The sequence below is a fragment of the Vanacampus margaritifer genome, chromosome 5 (genome assembly GCF_051991255.1).
Source record: "Vanacampus margaritifer isolate UIUO_Vmar chromosome 5, RoL_Vmar_1.0, whole genome shotgun sequence".
Classification (NCBI taxonomy): domain Eukaryota; kingdom Metazoa; phylum Chordata; class Actinopteri; order Syngnathiformes; family Syngnathidae; genus Vanacampus; species Vanacampus margaritifer.
This window is the reverse complement of record NC_135436.1, coordinates 19130065-19156473: the sequence shown is the minus strand read 5'-3', so window position 1 is coordinate 19156473 and position 26409 is coordinate 19130065. Positions and strand designations below refer to the sequence as shown.

Genomic DNA, 26409 nt, shown 5'->3' with positions numbered 1-26409 from the left:
CACACACACACGCACACACACACACACGCACACACACGAATAATTAAAAAAAACACGGCTAGCTGTTTACAGTATACAGAGCCATTCGCGCGTGCTCCCTTTTTGCGCATGCGCGGTCCTGCAATTGGGAAGGCGCCGCTGCTGGAGGAGTGGAAGGAAAAGGGACGCGTCTGAAGCGCGAGCCGCTATGTGCCTGTGGCGGACTCCAGAGCAACCAGGCCAGCGGTTAGCTCGCCGGTGGTCCGCTCGTCGGTTCGTTGTTTCCGCGTCGCTACGGGATGCTCGCCGCGCTTGGCCGCTGCTTGCGGAGCCGCGTCTTTCCCACGGAGGGAACGTCACTCACTGCGGCGGCGTGAATCTTGTCACCCGCTCCCAGCAACGTTTCACCTTCCTCTTTTCGGATTAAAACTGCTTTTGGTGTCGGTCGCGTTGGTGAGTAAAACTATTCGAATCCTCTACGGCGCAAAGGGTTGAAACAAATAACACTGGTGTCAGTGGTGTGCTGTAATTCGATGTGACTAGTCTGCTCGCGTTTCTTGGATTAAGAGTTGATTCTTCTATTTGGCAGATGTTGCAAACTGTTATTTGTCACGGTTATCCATAGCAGACGTATTGACTAATCACTAGCATTGATTAGCATTGATTCCGACATTCCAATATGTACTCAATGCATGAATAATTTTTGAATCAGTGCACGGAAACAAATCACACCTGTTGTCACCTAGCGCACGTGACGTCACGTGACTAACGTTTAGCATTTGGATAACTACCCTTGAGGCTATTGTGTAACGTTTGCTTATTGCCATCTTTAGTTCATTTGCATTCAGGATAGTGCACTACTGCAGGCTTTCCCAACAGTTAGAAAAGTGCACTTGTCTTAAGAATGGCATCACTTGTTCACTCTTACCATAGAGCGGTCAGATTAAAAAAGAAGAAAGAAAATGCATAAAAAAGAAACCAAAGCAATGGTACAAAGCAGCTGATCATATCTTTACAAAACACAAAAATGAGATACTCTATCTTTATAATATATAACCACGCAACACAAATAAAGCATATGGTTAAACGCCCATTTTTTTCCTCCTCAACAGGAACAACTAAAAACTTTAACCATATGTTACAGAATATTGTCCATTTTTTAGCGGTCTTGTTTCAAAATGACCTTCCCAAGTATTAACATCACATTCACACAAAGGACATTATGTTTGACAATAAATTGACTTTTTTTTATGGCTTTAATCACATAACATAATTTTTTTGTAGTTTTGGGTTTTCTAAAACACAATTTAGAATTATTAAATGTCTAACTGTTTTCTTACTTAAAAACTATCCATGAATTTATTATTGTAAAAAAAAAAAAGTATTTTAACTTAATTTACCAATAAACTCTTTTTAAAATTACGCACACTAAAGTTTAGGGATCTGGTAGATTTAAAAACTGGACAAATAAAGTATTGGGCAAATAATAAAATGCAGCCGGGCAACAAACAAAAATTATTTACACAGAGAGAGGGGGGTTATTATCTGAGAGGGGAATTAAAATTCAAACATTATTCTCCCACGAAACTCAAAAGTATCTGTGGAGTGGTTTTGTGGAATGGTCTTGGGGGAAACATTAAAAGAAGTACAAATATTTGTCAATTTAAGAAATTGTATAAAAATTTAATTTTTGCTAAATATACTAGGGAGGAATAATAAAACAGTGGCTGAAATATTTTTTTTTGTTAAAAAACAAACAAAAAAAACAGTAAGTCTTTTCTTTTATAAATGAGTATTTTTGGAAGTCATTATTATTATTTATGGAGAAAGAAAACCATTATAACCGTTATATTTCATCCTTGTTTTGTGGAATAACTTGAATGTCTCTGTTTATTTGTTTTTGACACAAATGGGAAATTATGTTTATTTTATTTTATTATTATTGTCATTTTAAATGTTCGAAATAAACAAATTTATAGCACTTTTCCACCTCACAAGGCCCTCACAGCCCTTTACATTTTGACTACTCATTCGACACGTTTGACATGGTGGCCTGGGATCAAACCCATTACCTCAGCGTTGTGAGACAACCACTCCACCACTGTTCCACGCTACCCTTGTTGTAACACCCCCTGCTGCTTACCATACAGGTGTGGTAGTTCACCCCATTTTTTTTTTCAAACTGCTTCAATGCATGAATAAATTAACACAGTTAAATTATTGATGACCAATTATCAATCAATGAAATGGGTAACATTGTGTTTCCTCTGAGCCGAGAAAATATATGGTAAAAGTTGTATTAAATCATACGTGAGCAAACTTGTAGTGTTGTAAGTAAAGACCATTTTTGCTTTCCTCTTGTGAAACCAAGTTGCATAAAATGTTTTTGAGTGTGCCAGGGCAAGACAGATAACATTGTGGACTTAAAAAGCTCTGATATCATGCCAAAAAAAGATGTTGTAAAATGTGAAATTTAATGACATTAATGTGCACAATCTTCCATGAGGTCTGTGTGGGGAGCAATAGGAAAGTTGCAAAATCACTTATGATTAAAGTCTATTATTGTGTAACCGCTGTATTCGATTAAATAGTTTTATCCCTTCCATTTTGGGCGCTGTAAGTCGCAATGAAGAAAAGAGGGATGTTTGTTCTAAAACAGCCTACAGGGACTCACTTCGTTCGCATGGTTACAACTCCCATGAGAAAATGCATTTAGGAAGCAAAAGGATCTGATTGAAGGCTTTTTTTTGAGACTGTCCTCATAAGTGTGGTTAAACTGCTACACACTACATCCCGATTTAGCTCTTCTGACAGGATAAAAAAAAAAAAAGGGATTATGTGCGTGTGTGTTCAAGGTCATTCTGTATTGTGATTTTATTGTATTTTTTTCCCCGGGAGGAAAAAAATCAAGCAACAACTGAAATTGGTTTGTTGTTAGTATGTCCCTCATGGCTGCAGAGTTTGTTCTTTACACATCCACAGGCTAAAGTACGCAAAGGCATTGAACCCTTCCACGTAGGAGTTTTTGGTAGCGTGAAACCTCTAAGGTCAAACACAATTCATTCTGATTAATGGGAATATGATGAATATGTCCGAGGGTCAAGTTATTGTTGTCATAAAAAAGACAGGCAATAATTACAAAAATGAATTTCTACACTTACATTTCTAATAATGTGAACGTAAAAAGCCAAACTCGCATAAAGTGTTTCTCCTTATCGCAATATTTGCCGACGCCAAGCCTGTTTGCAGTTGGTACGTGGAAATTTTGTGTGACTCGACTGGCACATTTTTCACCAACATGTCTGGATAAATTCCAGTTTGTACGACATCAAGGCACTTTCACTGTTACTCTGTCAGGGATTATAAATAATACATGAATACGTCACCATGCCATCATCGTGTGACTATTTTGTTTTATGAAGCTCACACAGCATAGGAGTATATACAGTATGCATTAACAGGCTTCCTAATCCTTTGACGAGAATTCATCATCTGCCCCTTTTCATCCATTGTTGGTGTCAATCTGCGGTCACAGCAGAACAAATTCATCTTCTGTTATGTTCATGGGCTGTTTACACAACAGCGTTTTCATCTTAAAATTGATATGAAATGTGATGTGATTTTGGCTGCTTGTTTGACTGGCGAATAAAAGCTTGAAAACGTGAACATTTTAAAATGGGTTTTGAAGACGGTCTTTGCCCAGATTTAGTCATAACTGTTTTAATTGATTTATTTCCTCAGTAGAACTTGTATCTGTGGATGTGTCTTTGTGAGTGATGTCGCAATTTCTGCCAAGTGTCTGTAATCAATGATGTTTTTAAAAGTCTTATCGTCAAGACTGGGACCTCATCTATTTCCACAACAATGGGCCATTGTCTGTGGTTGAAGTGTCTGTAATCAATGATGTTTTTAAAGTCTTATCTCATTGGTGGGGGCCCTTGTGGTACCGCCCCTTCAAGATAGTATAAAAATGTTGTGAGTCCACTGTAACTTCGCACTTCCGAGAGGCTGCCACCATTGCTGGGAGCTCGCTTTTGCCCGGAATATTCTGTAAAATAAAACCTTGGAAGGCCTGCATTCGGATAACCAACATTCTCACTACCCGAAAGAAAACAAACCCGCGAAGAAAAAGATTCATTTCTTCAACAGTTTCTAAGTGAAAACAATAGTATAACCCTTTTCATAAATTAAAAACATATATATTTTTTGTCTACTTTCAAATGCTCTGGGCGCGTCCACTGAATGCTACTTCATCAAGCAACTTTCTTATGCCAACACATTCCTTAATGTTAGAGCTACCAGAGCCAAATGTTGATATATATACAGAAGTGACCTACATGAGAATCAATCACGTTCTTCTAGTGATGTAAAAATGATGTTGCAAAGCCTTCCTTCCAAATTGAAACATTACTGTGGACTGTAATCATTAAATAAGCACATGAGCCAGCTAGTCATTGGCGGGGGCATAATGTTAGTGCCAACAATGGCACTGGATCGGCAGTAGGGAGGATGAAGCCCAGGGAGGGAGACGAGAGACAGTTGGCTCTGCTCCATTCACTAATAACTCTTATCCATAAAGCCATTTTGTCTACTGGGAAAGTTTGCCAAAGTAGCCATAGTAAAAAGGTCACCACAGGGTCGGATGTTGCTGATTTTGACCAAGTCAAGCCGTGTCTTCCTCATTTGCTAATTTTGCGGGGAACTTAAATAGCTAACGTTCTTTTCAGTATTACATAATTTTCAATTCTTTTCACGTTTTAGGCAATTACGTACAAACATGTATAACCGTAATATCTGACTTTACAGGGACTTAAAAAAAAGGCAAAGTACAGACATTCCACTCACAAGACACAATAAAACTAAGGTGTTATGTGCAAGTTCAATATTATCGGTAAAGTTGCTCTCGTGTTCCCGGAGCACAACCTTAACAGCAAATCTGGTAGGAAGGAAGTTCAACCTCCCCTGTCTTGCTCTTAAAAAGAAAAGACTAAAACGTTCTTTTTCCCCCCATGAAATCCTGAAGCCAAAGTCACTTTGTGGGAAGTTCCTGAATCATCTTTAACTCTTTGACTGCCAGATGTTTTCAGAAAAGGGATGTCGCCAGTGCCAGCCGATTTAAGAATTTTGACTGATCTTTCAAGGTCCACAGAAAATGTTGTGTTTGGACTATGGAAACACACATACTACCAAATGAAAGATTGGACTCTCATCTTTCATCAGAAAAAAAAGTTTGTTTCTACCTTATTCCGTTTTCAGTAATCAACAATAAAAAATGGTTAGTTTCACCGAAATGCTCTGTTTTGAAACAAAAAACGGAGAAAACAAGCTTTTTGTGAAACGATGTTATTTCATGCACTCTAGTGAATTGTGCACTTCTTTTTGTCCATGAATGATGCCACAAACACCTATATAGTGCTTTACTTATGTAAAGCACTACCACCAACAATGAAAAAGTGTTTTTAGATTGCAAAATACGTTTATTTCCATTCAACAGTGTAACAATTTGACAACAATTTCGCAAACTATTTACAAATGTGTGCAACTGTGGTACTATTTACAATTATGTGGATGTTTCAAATACAGTTTTTCTTTTTGTAACGCTCCCATGCGTGCAAGGAGACGCAGCAGGATTTGCACAACAGATTAGTTTCACTTGCGATGGCTCCTTTTGCGTGCAGACGTTACACTTTCTTGACGGCCTTTTTTTCCGGGGTATAGCAAGTAGCAGACTGTACCCACTCCTCCGATGAATACGCATTGGACTCGGGGCACTCTTCGTCGTCCGATTCAACGTCCGCCTGAGCAGAAGTGCTCGGTTGTGCTCCGCGTTTTCCGGTGTTAGCATCGCTAGCCGGTGAGGCTTTATGACGTGGTCATAGCCGCCGCGTCAACGCTTCCAACTTCGGCGTCAACCTCGGAGCCACCATCATCATCATCGTCGTCATCACTGTGCTCTTTAGCATTGGTCGATAAGCTGCTTGCAACCGGTCGCCATTGTTCGCTTCCTCAGCCATCTTGCTCCGCCTCACGTCTTCTACTGCCGCGTCAACGCTTCCAACCTCGGAGTCACCATCATCATCATCGATGATGATCATCGTCGTCATCAATGTGCTCTTTAGCATTGGTCGATGCTTTTCGTCTTTGAAAAAAATGCTCAAGCATGAGCTGCTTGCAACCAGTCGCCATTTTCGCTTCCCATCCCCAGCCATTGTCCCCTCTAGCTCCGCCTCACGTCTTCTACTGACGCCTACCCAATCTTGTCAAAAGAGAGTCATCGCTGCCATCTAGGGGCCAAAAATAGTCATTAGGCTAACTAGATCTGCTTGAAACTTTTACCACAGCTGGCCAAGGCTTTCCTCCACCCATTTCCCCCCCCAAAAAAAATTGGAGAACGTCTTTTAACGTTCTTGGCGGCCCTCCGTAGGTTTTTACTAAACGTCATTTAACGTCCTTGGCAGTAAAAGAGTTAATCATTCCAGTGTGTGTGACTACCATCATTGAAGGGGCAGTGTTGACTGAGAACATCTGAGATGGGAAGGGCAGATTTGAGGCCAGTGGCCTTACATCACCCTCAGTCATGTTGAAAACCTTTGAAAACTCATCAGTGTAGCTGCGTAACAGCTTACTTTGGGATGACATCAGTTACAGCATCATGCCTTTTTGCTTTCAACCCAGCCTCTCTCTAATGGTTGTTTCCTCTTTTAGGATCTGCTTTCTATTCAGAGCTGCCATTATAGTGCTTGAATCCAGTTTGTGTTGCAACAGTCGCTAACTGTGTGTGTTTTTCTTTTCTTTTTTCTTTTTTGCTTGTACTAGAGCAAGAGCACGAAAAAGCCTGGGCTGATCTGATCAAGTTATAAACCCCCAGTGGAAAGAGTCACTGGAAATGACTAAGAGAAAAGGTAAAACAATCACTTGTTCTTGGGGTCATTGGATAGATTTGTATTAGAAGTATTGGCAAAAGTATTAGGGGAGCTGACCATTGTATTTACAGAAGTGAATTTCCATTCTGCTGAAAGACTTTCTGATCTTTTCTACTAATATATAACCTTTCAAGTGACTCAAGGATGTCTCAGCCTTTATAGTGTTTCTTTGGGTATTTTTGTCCTGATGTAGAATTTGAGGGATTTGATCCCAAAATTGGTCTGAAGGAATTGCATATTCATTCAAAGGAGCATTTTTGAATTCACACAGTACTGGGTCTGAGAGGGTCTGTTCTTTTTCTCTTTATTTCTCTGATATTTTTTTCTCAATGGCTTGATGGGGTTGTTTAGTAAAGTTCTTTCACACCAAAATCATGCAAGCAATGCCTTTATGAACCTTGCTTTGTGCGCCGTTAAAAAAACAAGGTCCTTCTCTTAAACAGTTGCCACGTTGTTGCACAACTGAGCCTGAGATTCAGGAAGTGCTTAGGTGTTCTTTATATCTTTAATAGAGTGCACTTTGATGTGATGTATTTATTTTCTTTCTTATGAGTTGAATCGGGATTTATGGAATTATTCACTCAACCCCTTGGTTTGAATCTAGTTAAAACCTCTCCAAATTAATTATATTTACATGGATGTTGAAATGGCTTTTTTTCCCCCTTGGTTTCTTTGGCTTCCAAATAAATTTTATGGTTTACCAAAATCGTGAGGTTGAAGAAATATATAGTTCTGCCTTTTTGCGGCTTACTAAAAAGCACTTCTTTTTTTTTCTCTTGACAACTTTCTAATCTCAGAAACAGACGCACCCTTCCTCATGCAGGGCTGAGCATCAAAATAACACCTGCTGCTACTGCTGCTACTGTACACGAAAAGTCAGGCATCAGATGGAAGTTAATATATTTTGCATTCAATCCAGAGTCTCTTTAGTGGTGTAAAGTGAACATGTTTATTTCCAATTTTTTTTAAATGATTAATTCACTATCAGCCTGCAGGTGGTCGTCATTGAGTCTCGTAATTCGGACTGCCGCCACTTGTCTCCCCTGATTTCCTCTCGCTAGCTTTTACTACCTTCTCCGCTCTTGTTAGCCGCTCTGGCTAAACCTTGCTCACGGGGCTGCTCGCTCACTCGCCATCGCTCGCGGGGATGTTTGCTCGCTCAGGCTAAAACATCATTGGTCGGAATTGGTGGTAGGCTTGCAAAGTGTGGTCTCTCTGAAATACTGTAGTACGCGTGCTTCAAATCATTGCACTCTATTAGTTCATCACTAGATGTCTCTAAATAATAAACACTGTACCTAGTGCCTGGGCAGAAGTTTTGACACAACAATCTCTTGAACTGCTGTGATTCTGTCGACATTGTTTTTGCGACCAACGTCGGCTCCCTAAAAAGAGACTCCTTGTGGCCCTTCTACCAAATTATGCGTAAAATTAATTACTGCTGAATAAAAGAATCAGAATTAAACTATAAAAAATATAATCCATCCATTCATCCATCCATTTACTATCGCTTATCCGGGCCGGGTCGCGGGGGCAGCAGCTTGAGGAGGGAAACCCAGACTTCCCTCACGATCAATTGCGTAATTTTTTTAACACAATAATTTGCAGGGTAATTAATTAATCTAATTAACATGTTAAACTGACAGCCTTAAACATAATACACCAACATTGTAACAGTTTCACACAATTAGCATATTTTACGCTCACTTTTAAGCGCAATCAATCCACCAATACAGTGAATTATAATAGCAGATTTAACTCATTTACTGCCACACATTATCCAAAAAACATCCACGACAGTGCCAGTCGATTTCGAGCATTTAATTCATGAAGTTCCATTCTTTCATTAGAAAAAAAAAAGTATGTTTCTGTCTTATTCCATTCTTTAGTAATCACCATTTGAAAATAGCTCATTTGAGTGACATTGAGCACAACAGTGACTTTGACACTAATATTTTTTACCCGCAAAACGATTCTCGCATGGGTCGGACGTTGAGGTGAGCATTCTGGGTATGTGGTTAATCAAGCATCCGCGAAACGATTCTCCTCTTCAACCATCTCTCCTCTGCTGGGTTTTGCTTCCGGACATCTGCTTGTTTCTCTACCACACCCATTTCCTCCACTGTCATCTAAGTTGACACAGTGCAGCGACTTGTGATTCAATTATCGAAATGGAGACGTCTATACTGCACCTTCTGGATGAAGAGTATACCGCAAAGGAAGGTGCTAATTTAGATTCTTCTCTTAGCACTTAACCAACGTCATGCGATAGAAAAGATATGTGTGGACCAAGAGGTGCGTGAAGATGTTCCTGTTTAAGCCAGTTACACGTAAGCTCTCTTCCAGTGTATTTGTGTGTGTGTGTGTGCCTTAAACCTGATCTTGATTATTATTATTTGTGTCACATTAGATCATATATTTGTATGTTTCATTATTTTCTTGGAACATTTGGAGATAATGGAAGCATTATGTACCCTATATAAGCTACAGTCTGTATGCATCAGAGAGATTTCTTTATAAGACATTTTTGGACTATTGTCTGCTTCCATATTTGCGGGAATAGTTTTTGGGAAGGTCATTTTATGTTTCAGTGCATAAAGTGAGGTCGTAGCTGGATGACTTTGAACTTGAATTAATAATCAAACATCTTTGGAATAAATTTGAGTCCCATTCTCAGGTCCAACATTAACTGACGACTTCTGGATGAAAGGGCAACATTTCCCACATACAGCTGGTATTACTCCATAGGGGAATACGTATGAGTTGTGTCAGAAAAGTGCCAGGATTGCTGAACGAAACACAAGTTTTTCTCCTTCATTGTGGGCCAGACAATTCACATTTAGCAAGAGATGCTGCGATAGTTGTTTCATTCTGTGCGCGAGAAGAGATCCGTTTTGGCAGAGAAGGCTTTGAAAGCAGTGGTTCTTAATTGGTGGTGGTACTGAACTCTTGGAACCTTTCTGACATACCTCGTATGGTCATCTGTTTTATGTTCTTGTAGGTGTACTGGCTTGCTGGCCCAATATATTGCCCACACTGTACTCAAGCTAAGGTGTTTTTTTTTCCCATCACAGCAATGATTTAAGGAGGTAAACAATGGGGTTTTATTTGCATGCTTAAATTACGACCCAACTCTGAGCGTCACCTTAACTGATCTTCGAGATTGGCACTTCAGTTTGGCTGTTACCATGTGGTGGCAAGGCAGGATGTCCGGCTATGAGTGTGCCTCGTGTGCCACTTCCTGGAACTCTTAACGTAGCATGTTCGCACCTCAGTTTTTTTTTTTTTGCCATAAGGGTGAAGGGTAAAGCTTAACATCATTTTTGATGTATTTGGCTGGGATGACAGAGGTAAAATTCTATATGAATGAAGCAAAATTCATGATTGAGATTCAATAAACAATATGAGTCCAATCTGTCATAATGTGTGATATCAGAATATCACGCATTAAGACTGTTTGATTTTCAAATTAGTCTTCGCCTAAAGAATAAAATATAGTCTTCTGTTATTGTCATGACTTCAGTTGCTTGCCTTAGTTGTGACTAAAAATGGCTGAGTGCCCTGCTCGCTCGAGATAACCACTGTCACTTGCCGCTGCCACTGCCACTCCTGTGGTCTGAAGCAGATTTCTGTCAATGATAACGATAATGCAACTGAAAAATGGCGGACAGTGCAACCATTAAAGTCAAGCTCAGTGCTGTCGCACTGACGCTGGTTGTTCTAATTTCAACACAAATGTTATATTAATTTGAAGTGAATTATTATATTTCCGGCATACTCTTCATACTCAGTGAAACTGTACGGGCAGAGTTTCATTTAAAATATTCCTTATTGTCATACAAATTAGTTAACCACCGTTAATAAAAGTACAATAAAGTAAAACCACTAATCCCTTGAAGATGCCTGTTAGATCAGGAAAGTATTTGTAGAAATGTACTGTCATCTTGTAGCTAGACTTAATAAGTGTTGTGTAGTGTATAACTATTTGTATTATAGTATAATACTGTACTTGTTAAAATGTAAATTGAATTAACTGTATTACTCATATTAACTTATTTGCTCCCAAACACGAATAAATACGTTCTATTTTAAATGTTTTAAGTGTATTTATACATTTTTAATGTTTTTTTTATGCTAGAGCATACAGAGAAGGCTTTGATGCAGCCTCTGAACTGAAGAGAAAGCTTAAAGCAACATTACAAAAACGACCAGCAGGTGGCAAGAGAGTATAAGAGATCAACCAGGGCATGATTCCTGTGATATGATCAAGGCTTCCAGTACCAGATGTAGCAAAGCAGCCCCACAGAATAATGGATCCTCCGCCATGCTTAACTGTAGGGAATGTGTTTCATTGGAAGCTTCATTGTGCTTTTTGTAAACAAACTGTTGGCGTGCATTGCAGAAAAGCTTTATTTTTGTTTAATTTGTCCACAAAACATTTTCCAAAAGAATTGTGGTTTGTCCAGGTACTCCTTGGCAAAAGTTAGCCATTCTTTATTTTTATGTCTGTCTCAGGAATGGTCTTCACCCATGAAGCCTTGTTTTTGGTTCAGTGTGTGGCATATGGTACTTCTTGAAATCATGATCACAGACTGTTCCAGTTTGACTTTCAGGTCTTTGGACGTTAAATGTGGTGTTTTTTCCACCATTCGCACCAACCGTCAAAGACTTCTGTCATCAATTTCTCTCTACCCCCCACTTCCATGGAGATTCTTGACAGTTCCGTGCTCGTCAAATTTTTAATGAAACAGGGCTATCAAAGTAAAAAAGAGATGGCTCTATACCCTTTGGAAGTCTTGCGTTTGCAAATTATTGCACTTCTGATGTCCTCTGACTGCTCCTTTGTTTACACAATTGTGACAAAGGACAAGGGGATAAAAGGTGGCTTTTTAAAACATCATCATTCATTGGTTAATTCATGTCAATTTGGTACATACAATTTAAGACAGGGAATTCTCATTTGTGATTTACAAATTGTGAGTCACAATGGTGTTTCCATATTGATTTACAGGAAAGGGTGCCAATACCAGTGACAGAGCACATTTTAAGTTTTTTATTATTTCCGCCCATTGTTTATTGTTTTAAATAGTTTTTTAATAATTTGGTCTTTCGGATAAAACACAAGTTCTCCATAAAAAATAAAATGGTTTTTTTTGAGAAAATATTACACATGATGTACTTTATTTCATGGCAGACAACAATGGTGAGCAGGACTGTAAATTGTAAAACTTTTGGGGCAAAAACTGGCATTTTATTAGAAATTTTTTTTTTCTATTAAGGGAGTTTCTTTGATGTATAGTTTCCTTCTAAGGAAATATCTTGAAGGTTCCACTGTATGTGCTTAATGCGAATATTAATGTAATTCTTTTGTCCTTTCTTGATTCCAGCATGGTGCCTTAGGCTTCTACCAGTTGTCTTGTTCTTCATCATCTTTGTCACATACTACTGTACCAATGCCATACTTCAGAGGTAAAGACATACGCACACGCACCATTTCTTTGTTTTTTGTATCATTGCTCTGGTATTAAGGTCACCTAACACCAAAAATGCCCGCTATGCATAAAAAACTTAAAAGTAAGCGCTCGAGGACTGCAAATTGCTGAGTCCCCAAGAGTAAAGTAGTCCAAGCCACCCACTGATCCAAGCTGCTGGTCAATTAGACTCACACATAGGCCTACTTTTGCACTTCTTGAGGCTTCTGGACCCAGTTTATGTCTGGAGCAAAACTGTTTTTTTTTTTTATGAATTCAGCAGTTTTCAGTTTCATGCCAGCAGTGGTGATTGTCTGTGCGTCTGTCTTTTCACAGCTATACTGGCACCAGCAAGTCTGACAGGAGTAGCAAATTTCTGTGTAGTGGCTGGCTGACGCAGAAGAAGTGGGAGAGCCTCAACTTGAAGTGCGTCACGGCATGTCTGCTTTGTTTTTATGGGGAGGGTGTCTATGACTTATTATTATGGTGCAACAACAGTTTTATTTCAACATAAAGGTGCCTGGTTCCTTGGATTTGTTGTAAGGAGGACCATCCATCAATTTTAGCTTCAATTTGAAGAGGGTTAATGTTGAACTTTTTTATGGCTTGATAAAAGTCAATTTTACTGAGGCCAACAATGTTTTTTGTTATCACTATTCAGTCATAAATACCCCCCCCCCACACACACACACCCCCAATCATGTATTTATGCACTACTGTATTATCAGTTTAGCCAGCTGTACAACCGTTAGCCATTTCACCTGCCCAGACCACAGCCAATACAATTGCTGTAATGTAACAACAAATACGGTGGTCAACAGCGCATAATCCTCCGCCAAGGGTGGACCATTAACAAAAGCGACATGTTTGCACTCTTCTTGTCGTTAACGCTTCCTGGTTTGCAGAATCAGTAAACTGATTTCAACTCACTTCATCATAAGCAGCAGTTTGGCAAATGGTATTGAACATTTCATTAAAAAGAGGCTTCAAGTTTGATTGATGGCACTTCCAGTTCTTTATTGTCAAACTTTACATAAAACTAAGACAATGACGTGTTTTTAAAACAAGCAAACTACATAGCATTTAAAATGGCCGCAGCTAGCTTAATGCTAAACATACAAGGGAAATGACCAAGGACATGCTAACAGTTAGCGTTGTTTGTTTCGGTTTTACAACAGATATTGATTACAAATGTTTTTTAAGTACAATGTTATAGAGTTCCATATTAAAAAATAAGAAAAAGGAAAATTGTTTCGAGGGGTGGGGAGCAGGCTACAACAGATTAATGGCATTTCTATTCATTTAAATGGATAATGATTTGAGATGGGAGTGTTTTGAGTTTTGAGCAAAGTCACGGAACGACATAAATTACTTTATTTATATAGCAATTAAAAACAACCATTGCTGTATACAAAGTGCTGTACATGTAATAAAAATAGTCATGCAGTAAAGATAGAGAAAACAAAACAACACAAAATCAATATCATAAGTAAGTAAATAAAAATATTAATAAATAACACAAGAAGTACTGTAGGTATGTGACTATTAAGTAAATAAGATAAAGGTAAGTGAATAAATAAATAAAATAAGTATCAATAAATTAGTACAGCAGGCACCATAACACACTGAAGCAATGCTGAGCCAAAAGCTAAAGAATAGAGATGAGTTTTAAAACGGGTTTTATCTCAAGGCCCCACTGTAGATACACAGTACATAACGATAGACTAAGCGTGGATGTTGTTTCTGATGCAGCTCTTGTGTTAGATGTCATTATACTGAACAGATGTAGCTCCTGAAGTGAAGTCTCTTCTTCTCTGTTGAGTATTTATTACTGATCGCTTTCCAAATATTGTTATAGTTTCCTTCAGTGGTCTATCACAAAACTTATCAAGACCACAGTTGATTTTTTTCCCCCTCAGCTCTCAATTCTCTACATTTGCACTTTGACCCTTCAAAACGCTAAGTTCCCTAATCATTATGAGAAAACATTGTGTACAAGTCCGCTGTTTTTTTTTTTTATCAACCATTACAATCGTTGGGTGGCCCTTCAGGTAATTGCAGTGACATTTTGGCTAAATTATTATTAAACCCCACCCCGGAGGTCTATCTCTATATCCTATGGAGAGCTAGCCTGCATATGAAGCTAGTAAATGCATAGGAGCCACTCTGTCAAGACAAAAGGTCATAAACAGCGGGAGTCCAACGCCAATGAACACGTAAAAATGTTACACGCAAAATAGAAACCGCCGCATTCGTCTCGCTCCAGAATCTCTGTGAACATTGTTGTTTTCTTTTCCTTTTCCTCAGCCGAACGAGTGTGTTTCACCTTTCTAATAGATACCAGAAACACATTGGCAAGTTCTCGTTTTACCCAAGCCAAGCACAACGAGCATTGGAAGTGGCTGGGATGTGTTTACTGGCAGTATCGTTTGCATTGTCTATTGTGCGCTTTGTCATTGCTGAACAGCCACAAAAATAACTTTGCAGCCACGTTCAGAGCCTTTCTTTTGATTTGTAATACAATTCATGTGGCGTATTGTGTAATCGTTGTGATATTTCTCCCACAGCATTAGCAGACAGACACAACTCTTTCTAAAAATGGATGATTTTTTCTGGCGGGAACATCATTCAATGTTGACGCTACCTTATGGCATCAAGGGCAGTGGTATGTAGATATTATTACCTGCTTTTTCTTCCTTTTTATTTTTTAAACTTACCATTTATTTTACTCTGTGGACTTCTATGTTTTTGAGTCTTATAAGACACCCCATTTATTTCTGGGGTGGAGAACCTTTTTTTCCCCATCAGGGGCCATTTCGTCTGTCAGAAATACAAAGGTGCAATACCTCTACTTCTGACATTCCATTTTTCTCCAAACCCGCATGAAGTCCACCACTTTAATTTATTTCTAGAATTACATGGCACCGCGGATTAAGTAGTCCCGTGGGGCCGTAGATGGCCGACGCGCCGTGGGTTCTTCACGCCGCTTTAATCCATTTGATGCATCACGCTGCTTGCCTTAATAGTTTTCTTACAATCTCATATTTTAAACTGCTCCCTTTCCCCTTTTTTTCCACCCAGAACTGCCGCTGCTGAAAGTTCTTGCAATAGTAGCAAATGATCAGATTCCGGCCGAAATAGAAACGTAAGTGCCTCGCTATTGATTTTGTATTGGATTTCATCACCATGTATTAACAATGTGTGGTGCATTTTTCTTTCAGCCTTGAATGCAAAACCTGCGTTGTCATAGGCAACGGCTTTACCATTAAAAACACATCCCTAGGAAGCACCATCAACAAATATGATGTCGTCATTCGGTAAGAATAAACAAATTGTATGCATTGGACAGCTATGTTATGTTTAAATGTAGTTTTTAATTTTGTCTGGTTAGCCTTTGAGAATTTGTATAAGTAATAATGTGCATCCAAAGATAGAAGAATATAATCTTGAAGTCCTTTCTTCAGCTATTCTCTGTCTTGCAACAGGATCATAAATTATGACAAAAACAAACAGAATTTAACTTCAATATTGAGCATTTTGAATATCTTGCATCGGTACATAAAGAATTATCGTACTTTTCTCCTAGTAATTCATCTAAAATCATACTGCAATAGTTAGGCCCTGTTAAATATTGAAATAACAAATTTAGTATTGTATACCCGTGATCTGTAAAATTAAATATAAATTATAAATTATCTGGGTTTAAATGGAGACTTTTTAGTCATTCCAATTGAAATCATTCCGAATGAAGATCTCTGGTCACTTGTTAACATGTGACGTGATCCATACCAATCTGCTCCCCTCCTTCGATACGATCAGCCCCGCGGCAGCCACGAGAGGCACGAACGTCGATCACGTGATTTATCAAGATGGAGTCATTTAGTAGAGTAGTTGAGTTACATATGTTAACACTTTTATTGAAGCAACATCTTGATAAAACAAATTTAAAGTGCGTAAAAACAAGTTCTCCACTCGCAGACAAGCTCCGGGGAGACGCCGCCATTTTAGTGGGTGGAAACGATGACGTCATGACGCATCCAATTTATTTTCAATGACCGTATGGTAGTAGAGCCGACCCACAATGCACCACGGCGCTACCCATAATGTACCGTGCAGTCGAGATGCGCACTTCGCTTATTGCCGCACGCATTCTCGCCATTCCGATTGAAGTGTATACATGACGATCGTCTGGGTTGAAGGAATATACCACCCCTGTGATTACAAATGAAATTCCATTCAGATTCAGCCTTTTTATTCCGATTGAGGTGTTTAGATGGAGCATTTTCATTCCGGATTCATTCTAATCGGAATCCATGTAAATCAATCAGACTTTAATTAATTTCTACAATCAGCAAACTTTTGGGAAATGTAATGTTAGGTAGACAATTGCTGATGACATTTTCATCCGTTGCCGTGGTTGGTCAAAACAAAAGTATGGCAGACGGGCACAAATTGCCCAATCACCTTGGAGTGTCGGACTGAGTGTCCCGCCTTCCCCGAGAAAAACACATTAGAGCGGTCCCAGATTGATATTGTGGAGAACTCCCTTGAGTGAATCACAATTATCAATCTGCTGTTGCCAGGTTCAAGTTTGGTTTCTCTAAAGGAGAAAGGAAAACATTTAGTCATGTCAGGCGTGAAAGCGCAAATCTGACTTTACAGCTTGGCGCAGACACATCACATGCACACACTGAGTTGTTCTAAGCCTCTTTCAGACAGCCAAGCTGTTGGCCTGGTTACAATGCATTTTTCTCCCCAACATCAACGTGTCCGGGTCCCTCCCTATCCTCTCTCCCTCAGAAGCGAATCAGTCCTGGGACATGTAGGTTATTAATGTTCTGAATTCAATGCATGCCTGAGAGCAAACGTCATCAGACTTGGGTCAAAGACACACAACTTGAACTTTTATCAAGCCTTGTGAGACTTGTGTGTAACCAAACATAGTCAAGTTTCATAATAACAATGGAATTTTTATCTCACTGAAGAACACAGTTAATACTTGATAAAAAAAACAAAACGTTTTAGCCTGATATTAGTAGGACATATAAAGTAGCAGGATAGGACACTTTTTTTTTTCTGGAGAGCTCAGTATTGTTCATTGGGTAATTTTACCAATTTGACATGTCATCGTCATTGCGCTCCTTTTTTTTTTTTGTATGTGGGTGAGTATGTGTGTGTGTGTGTGTGTGCGTGCGTGCATGCGAGTGTGTCTGTATTCATTAGTTCACCTAAAACCTATTAAAAAATCCCATACCAGCCAGAGTCGTGAGGCCGTCAGGAGACCCGAGGAAGGACCAAAGGATAGAGCACTTTGGATTTCGGATTTGGGTAGAATCTAAATTAATATGCCAATGCAGGAATATATTTTCACTTTTTACCTCATAGTCTAACTCGTCTGGACCATCTATTAGAGAAAGAGGCTCTACTAGTTGCAACTTGACCAGATATCCCAAAAATTGTTAACTCTGGCTGAAACGGCCACTTACACCTGAGTATACAATGCATTAATCATTTCGGAAATTGGATGTTGGATTCTGGAGAAAATTGATTTGAAATTGGCTTTTTGGGGAATGTTTGTGTGATAGCGTAAAGAAGTCTGTTCATAAAACGCCTTCTCGTATGACCACCTCAAGCCTTCGGTTTCATCTGCTACTCAGGGAAGCCTTTCTCTAATTGGCTGACAAGTTTCAGTTCAAAATATCCACCAAGGAGCTCGTACCGCCCATAATTCTAAAAGTGACTTTTGAAATGACTTGGTCTAAAAACTTGACCGTATCAGCGTAAATGGAACATTATCCTTGAGAAAATAATGGGCATTAGCAATCAATTTGTGTTTTTGTACTTTGTTATGGAGGATTTTCGAGGCATTTAAGTGTTCATTCGGCAGTTGTCCACTAGGGATAACAGCAATATTGTAATATTGCAATATTAAAACTGCCACAATATGGTCGTCGTCGTCATGTCACGATATTAAAAGCAGCACATCTGTTAAAAAAACTCACTTCCATTTGTGAAGTTCGAGCACCCTCTGGTGGCTAGTTTTTTTAGTGCGGTTTGATTTTCACAGGGCATGTTTTGGCCTTTCTGTTTAAAATCCACGCTAAATGGCCAGATGAAGGGGAACGTAATATGCTTGTGAACCGAGTCAATATTTGTAGGACCTAATTTTTGTGTGCATTATGTGCCTCAATATTAAGTGTTATTAGAGACTGTAGGTTGTTTAAATGCATTGCTGTTATGTACAAAAGCACAATATTGTGTTTTTTTTTTTAACTCATTCACTGCCATTGACGGCTATAAATGTCAAAAATTAATTTAAACTATTTCTATTAGTTTAACATTTTTTTCCACTTTTGTTGAAAATCTAGATTTTTTTTATTGTACATTTAGTTTTGTACATAGAATATGTTATTAATCGTGAGTTAACTAGTGAAGTCATGTGATTAATTACGATTAAAAACTTTAATCGCCTGACGCCCCGAATTTTTTACAATATTTTCTTTCTTTCTTTTTTTTATTCATGCACTGCGGTTGAAGGCTATAAACGTCAATTGGTAAAAAAAAATAGTTTCACATTTTTTTTCCACTTTTGTTAACAAGAGTATGAAAACCTAGAATTTTTTTTATTGCACATTTAGAACATATAGAATTTGTGATTAATCGTGAGTTAACTAGTGAAGTCATGTCATTAATTACAATTTAAAAAAATAATCGCTTCTTGCCCCTAATTTTTAATAATCTTTTTTTTTTACTGAATTCATGGCAGTGAATGAGATAATATGAGCTTTTGTTCTTTTTTTTTAACATATTGTGAAAAACAATTTTATATCGCGAACCTCCCCACAATATCGTGTTTTGTGATGTTTGGATATCATGACATCGCTATCGTCCACTATTTGAGTTAATACAGTGAATATGAAGGGAATTGGATTAATGTCCTGCTGCAAGAGCAAATCATTTTAACCACAGGATCGTTCCCAGTGAATAGATTTTGAAAATGAGATGTGATTCTACCTCCAATTTCTCCTCTTACAGATTGAACAACTCTCCAGTGAGGGGCTACGAGGCCGATGTTGGGAACAAGACCACCATGAGGTTCTTCTACCCAGAGTCTGCCTCCTATGATCCACGCTTGAACAGCGAGCCCGGCACTCTAATGGTCTTTGTGCCTTTTAAACCGCAAGATCTACGGTGGCTCAAAGAGATCCTCTACAACGAGAAGAGGGTACAGGATGTGTGAAAAAGCTCTCGCCCGCTCATGCTCACACACGCGCACACGCATGCTTTACCAGCCGACCGTGTCAGGAACAAGCACTGATAGGCTGTTGTCAAATGCTTTTTCCATTGCGGGCCTCGGTCCTCGTAGTTAGCAGCCTGCCAGTCTTAACAGTTGCTGGGCCATTACCTGCTAATTATGCACATGGCGTTGCCTCCAGTCATGAGGGATTTAGTGGCTGTCTTGCATCTCTTGTTTGTATGAATCAAGTGGCTGTACTGGAAATGACTTATCTGGCTGTTTATTTATGTATGCATGCACCCAGGTCAGGGAAGGCTTTTGGAAGCTCCCTCCGCAAATCTGGTTGGGTGACGCTGGTCAAATCCGAGTGCTGGACCCGTACTTTTTGCACCAGACAGCACATAAGCTGCTCCAAATCCCCCTGAAGCCCAAGGGTACACAGGTGAGGTGCCACTTTTCGAGTAACAGCAATCTGTAAGGCAGCTAGGTGGGGGGGAAACCATGGTTGCAATTAACTGTGACTATTCGGCATTCTTAACCGCAAGTTCCCCTGCTGGGAATCATCCGTGGTGTTTTTCCCCTTTTACGCCTCCCACTCGGATGTTAACGAGGCTGGCTGCAGCATCCGCTAGCCCAGGGGTCAGCAACCTTTCCTGTCAAAAGAGCCAATTTTAGGCCAGATCAATGTTAAAAATCTGTCTGGAGCCACAAAACGTTTGGACATTGTGATGAAGGGAACAGTGTGTTAACCAAATGTATTGAGGGCTCAAGAGCTGATTAGAGGTGCAACATCAAAAAAATATGTAGCATCCAATACTTTTTAAGATTTTTACCTTTTTTCACATTTCCTTTTTTATACATTTTTAGACTTTTCTTCCTTTCTGTAAAATTTCAGAATTTTTGGCAATTTTATGGACATATGGTAATTTTGGTCCTGTCTTCTTCCTTTTTTGGACTTTTTATGACTATTTCTTGACATTTTTTTCTGCCTTTTTTGCCATCAATTTTCTATCTTTTTTGGCAACTTTGTGGTCATTTATGGTAGCTTTGGTCTTTTGTTTATTAATATTTTTCAGTTTTCTTTTTTGCCTTAAAAAAAAACAATTTACTGATTTTTTGGGGGGTAATTTTCTGCCTTTCTTTTGTTTTTGAACATTTAATGGTTACTTTTTAGTAGTCTACCTTTCGCCTCCCTTTTTCTGACAATTTGGACTCTGACATATTTTGAATATTTAATTATTATTATTATTATTTAAGCATTCATTTAAATTGATTTTTAAAAAAAAAAGTGAAAAAAATATTAATTTCTACTAATTCTTTTAGAGATCCACAGAGAGCCAGCCACATGTGAGGGACTAAAGAGCCACATGTGGCTCCAGAGCCGCAGGCTGCAGACCCCTGCGCTAGCCGGTCTAGGGCACTTGGATGATAAATCGTGCAATGAGTTGTAAGTGTAACGCGGTCAATCGTAATTTGTGGGGTGGGGGATCCTATTACAGCAGATTATGAGAAATATCTTCACATTCTGGCATTTTGTTGCAAGATAAACTCTCAGTATGCAGCAGTGCATAGCCGAAAAATTATTAGCGGTTTGTAGTCCCAAAAGCTGGTTGTTGTTCAGGAAACAAAGAAATCAATAAGGAAACTGTGAAACACTCTTCATGGCGAGAAAACATGACACAGGGCATTTTTGCAGTGAGCCATTGATCTGTTTTCACTTGAAAACTTGGACCTTTTCTCTCACTTTGGCTTATAAGCCTGGACTTTGAAACACTTTTCCCCCTAATGACCTCTTCAATCTCCCGGGAGGTTGTGTGCCTGGTGGAGCCAAGTTTTCTTTTGGTTCTGCCTTGTTACCCCTTGCCAGAGCCCCTTTTTGTCAAAGGATTAAGGTGGTTATCCATTTTGGACTTCAGTCCAAACAAGTGGATGGTGTTTGTGAGGTGGTGATCCTAAAGCTGAGCAACGGGCTTGGCCGACAGGAGCTCTGCACCATCCACGCAGACTTTAAGGAGTGTCCAGGACCGGCACCCTTCTGGAGGGCTACAAATCGAGAAACAACTTGTGCCTGTAAGTGGTTAACACTGGGGTGTTGTGACTAGTTTTAAACTTCAAGGATTACATGAAAAGTACTCAACAGATTACCGCAAAACTTGTGGAGTGCTTGGGCGTGGGCCAAGGAAGGAAGGAAAGACATTTGGGAAGATCTCAAGAAGTGGGTGTACTGTTTTGATGCTGAACCATATACGTCTTTTTAAATGGATGTATTTCTGCTCAGTGGCATTTTAGTATGAGCTGTAAACAGAGCAGAACAGAGGATGAAAAAGTTTGATGTCACTCCGGGATTGTGAAAAGCTACAACTTGTGCATGTTAAGTAGACCATAAGGCACAGCTCTTTGAAGCATATTTTCTTCATCTTCAACTTTGCTCAGTACAATTTATCGTTCATCAAGGACTTTTTTTTTTTAAAGATGAAACCCAGTGGTATCAGATACAATGAAAACAGCAGGGGCTCCAGAATTGAACCCTGTGGAACACCATAGGTTCCGTTATACATTGCAGATATTTGTCTGACCACTTTCTTTTCTTTTTTTGTATGAAGGGATTACAATAATAAAGAAGTCACACATAAAAAAAAAAGCCACAAATCGACTTTTAGGCCCAAAATTTTAGCATGCAACCAAAAACGGCCAAGCAGGGCATATCCTCACGAAACATTTGATTCGTTTCTTGACTTCCGCCAAACTCCTGAGACTGACTCATCGAACACCTGGGGTTAGATTGAACCCAAGTTCAGAGCCACTTGATTAAATGGTGCTAGTATGAAAGCACTTCTGCCTTCCATATTTCCAGCCCCACGGTATAAAACCTCATCCATCAGGCTTGACTACTGTTTGCAGATATTTCTCCTTCCCTGCCAAATAGATGACCACTTCACCAAAAATCCACATTCGTATATACTCTCCACCACCGCTCTCGCTTCATCTTCTGCACTGGGCCCTCTTACAAAACCGCATGATCCTCACAGTGTGTGTTCACACCCCTCTCCCAAAACGCAGGCATGTGCTCTGCTCTTAGCTCGCAGCGGTGACAGTGTGCAGCCCACTCAGCAAGCCGCCGCAGGCCTATTTCCAAACTACACAGAACTCTGGCACCGGCCATATGAGGGCTCATGCACACAGAATGTCAGCAATGTCTTAATAATCGGAATTAACCTAAAAAAAACGGCAGTGATTATTGATTGCGTGTTTTAGCATGTTAGCGCATGACAAAAGGAGGGTCATTTTTAAGTTTTAAAAACGGTTGATTTGTCATCTTTTAAAACGCAACAGTTTTGCTAAGACTTGTCCAGATGGATCTCTCAGCGAAGACACATGCGGACCGAATGCTTGTCTAAATATACATTTTGAAATTGTTACAAGCTAAAATGTGCACCCCCCCACTTGCCAAAATACCCCCCCAAAAAATTTAGACTATACGGCCATTCACTCTATAACTTTTTGTTCTTCTGACCTTGTACTGATTACACAAACATGATATAGATATTACAGAGAGACCAATGCAGTCAAAAGAGAAGCCTCACACCAGACCAGACTGTTAAACAAGTAAAGACTCCTCATCTTGCTTCAAGTTAACAATGTTGAGCCATGATGAGATGGATGATGTCGGAAATGGGTAAATGTGGGCTTGGACATGCTCGTTAGCATCGGGCAGTTCATATGGCAAACTTGATGAGATAAGGAAGAAAAAAAAAGGGAGGGGAATTTCGCTCTCTAGCCCACGTGGAAGTGATTCTTCTTCATGAGCACAATTTTATTTTTTATTTTTTTATTGGAATAACTTGATCGTGACTTTTTCCTTCTACTCTCTAATGTGGCTACAGCGCTCCAAATAAAGGCACACACAGACAAAGGGAAGACAGTATAAAATTACTTAAATAAAATAGATTTTGGGACATTTAAAATCAATTCTGAATTGTATTAAATGAGAATCGCGATTCTTATGAGAATCTATTTTTTGCCACACTCCTAAGGCACACCCCCACATCCTCACACTGACGTGTTAGCTTTATTTCTTTATTTGAAGTTCCACCTCTGGAAAATATAAAAGCAAACACCCAACCCTTGTTTGCAAACAACAGCACATAATACGGTACAGCGGAATCTCGATTTAATGGAGGTCAGATTTAACGACTGAAAATAGTGTCCCTAAATGTCAAAAGTCCGAGAGTTGTCCGCTCTTGTGCTTGCGCTGTGACGCAATCTGCAGACAGGGACTGCAATACGTATTTTTGAGTTGTGTCCTTGTGTCCTCGAAGGTACATTTATCACCTCTTTTGGTGAAGTGATTTTACATTCCCAAAAATAAAAACGATAAACATACTGTATCTAGTGTTAAGTAGTAGCACGCCGTTCCAAATAGGTGAGACTGCAAACGTAGCAACTGTGATGAATGTAAGCTTTTGTACAATGCTAATGCTAGCTTGGTATTGCTAGCACTGCTATTTTGTTGTGGCTGAATATTCGGTGTCTGTTTAGCTTGACTACGCGATTCTAGTCGCATACACAGTTTTGCTTAGCTCTTTTTAACGTGATGCATATTGATACGTTTTAATTCAACTTTTTATTTTTAATTAATAGTCGAAATAATCTTTTGCTCATAAAATTTATGTGAAGCTCATAAAAGAGGAATTGCTTGTGTATGTTTTCCTGCTGGTCAAGCTGCAAAGAGAGAAAACAGTAAGGAAAACCACATTTTATAAAGTTGTAACAACATTTAACCATTAAATAAACATAACAAAGATATGAGACTATTTGTTGCACAGTTTTTTCTAGAACTGTTTATTTTACTTAGACTGCACTATTTTTTATTTTTATTGCATTTCTCTTGAAACAGGATAATTATGTTCCAAATGGCAATGTTCCATTTCAGTGTAAAATTGTTATATCATCATAACATCATAAAAGACTTAATAATATAAATATATCCTTCATCACAAGTTTGTTGAAGTTGTCCATTGTGATAAAACTGCTGTTAGGACAGCTTCCATACTCGTGTCTTTGTATGGGCCGCTGTTGATGACAGTTGTGTATTCTTGAACTTTCATCTAATTTACAATGTTAGTGTTCTGAGAGTGATTAACTGTTGACAGTACTTTGTGGAAAATCACAGATTTTCACAATCTTATTTTTATATTTTAGGCAAATACTGTGTATTTACTCAACGGCTGATTGGAAGAGGCCTTTATTTGTACAAAAGAGTTTTTGTGATCGATGTACTGTATTACAATTTTTATGTCTTGTGAAATTGAATGTTAAAAGTAAAATTTGAATAAAAAGGCTATTATAAGCAGAGTGGAAATAAACATGGATATGAACAACATTGTGAAGACATCACACCATCTCCATATAATTTAAGGACATCTTTAATAATTGGCAGGGAACACTACGTAACAATATAATACTTTTCTAGAGCTGCATTTTTGTTTAGCAACTGTTAAATGTGTTCAACCACTGAACCTGAGTTTTCAGTTTGTTTTTTGTTTTTTAGAGAACGTTTCCAATGTACTGTTTCTGTTGACTTTTATCGCCACCTAGTGGCACAATGCAGTTGTGCATTAACAGCATAAATGGGTTAAAAGAGTGCTTTTGGGCATAATAGTACTTTCTAGTGCACATCATGGGTCATTTCAACTGTAGCTGAAGTCCAAAAGGATTTTTTTTGTTGCATAACCTTAATGATTTGAAATCAACCATCTCAATTTCCGAAATTTAATGCATTTAATCTAGGATTACCACAGGAACTCGGTTTTGAATTATTGTGCGACTCATATCATTGAACATGATACCTAAAGTCGAATGAATGAATCATCAAATTAAGGACCCCATTGATTTTCCGATCAACTGTCAATACCTCTCTTACTCATCTTAAGGTGTTTTGTTGGGTATCGTTCCAAGAACCCGACTGATTTATTTTCAGTTTAGTTATAGCTAATCCAACATTGCTGAGATAGTTAAAGTCAAACTGAGAATGTTTCTATATTTAGGTATCACAATTCAGTATGTAGCAAGTAAGTTTACCGCAATGTGTTAACATATTGAGTTACATTATGATGGATAGATGATTAGCTGTATTGATTTTAGGATGATAAGTTTAAAAAATTGGTGTGTGTTTTCCTCCAGATACCGATTCATCCCACTACGGGAATCCTTGCCATCTTCGTTGCACTCAACTACTGCGATGTGGTCCACGTGGCTGGTTTTGGGTATCCAAACTCCCAAATACACCCTATCCATTACTATGGCTCTGATACCATGAAATTAATGAAGGTAAGTGGTTGTGGTCTTTGAAGTGATGTAAATACCATTTTTTTCCCCCCAGCTGTTTAATCCTTCCAAGGTCTATTTGTGTCTCTTTTGTAGAACTCTTACCATGACGTCAGTCATGAAGCTCGAGCCTTAAAAAGACTGGAAGACTTGGGTGCCATCTTTTACCTGCACCCACATTTACGATAGGCTGCAAAATCAATCTATGCATTAGGTCTTCTGATCTTAGTTGAACTGTCATAGTGTGATGTTAAGGATTTCCTTCTATTATTAGTATTTCTGTTTAATATTAACAATACACAATCAAAAAACGATTCACTCAGCACTTGGTCTCCACTTGAAATGGAAATATGAAAGGTAATGTTGTTTTCTTTTATTTATTTCTCTCTCTTTTTTAAACAATGCGTGTGATACTGGTACCACTGGATATTTGTTGTTGTACATAATGAAATAAATTTTTAATAAAAAGCTA

The 26409-nt window shown here is 38.8% G+C and overlaps 1 protein-coding gene across 2 annotated transcripts; it reads left to right on the top strand.

Annotated features, from left to right (window-relative positions):
• Positions 1–124: 124 nt before the first annotated feature.
• st3gal4 (ST3 beta-galactoside alpha-2,3-sialyltransferase 4) lies at positions 125–26409 on the top strand. 2 transcript variants are annotated; one of them, XM_077566214.1, is made up of 11 exons: positions 125–432; positions 6796–6881; positions 12290–12371; positions 12710–12799; positions 14941–15038; positions 15455–15518; positions 15595–15690; positions 19409–19598; positions 19915–20052; positions 25794–25940; positions 26034–26409. In XM_077566214.1, the coding sequence occupies exons 2-11, from the start codon at positions 6866–6868 to the stop codon at positions 26124–26126; spliced, it is 1014 nt and encodes a 337-aa protein (XP_077422340.1). In that variant the 5' UTR covers positions 125–432; positions 6796–6865; the 3' UTR covers positions 26127–26409. The 2 variants fall into 2 exon arrangements, with proteins under 2 accessions (XP_077422340.1, XP_077422339.1); XM_077566213.1 differs by lacking the exons at positions 125–432; positions 6796–6881 and adding an exon at positions 9081–9232.

Coding starts and splice junctions, on each gene's coding strand:
- st3gal4 (XM_077566213.1), top strand. CDS start 9,208: ATGTTCCTGTTTAAGCCAGTTACAC. Junction 9,233..12,289: donor CCTGTTTAAGCCAGTTACAC/GTAAGCTCTCTT, acceptor TCTTGATTCCAG/CATGGTGCCTTAGGCTTCTA. Junction 20,053..25,793: donor TGAAGCCCAAGGGTACACAG/GTGAGGTGCCAC, acceptor GTTTTCCTCCAG/ATACCGATTCATCCCACTAC.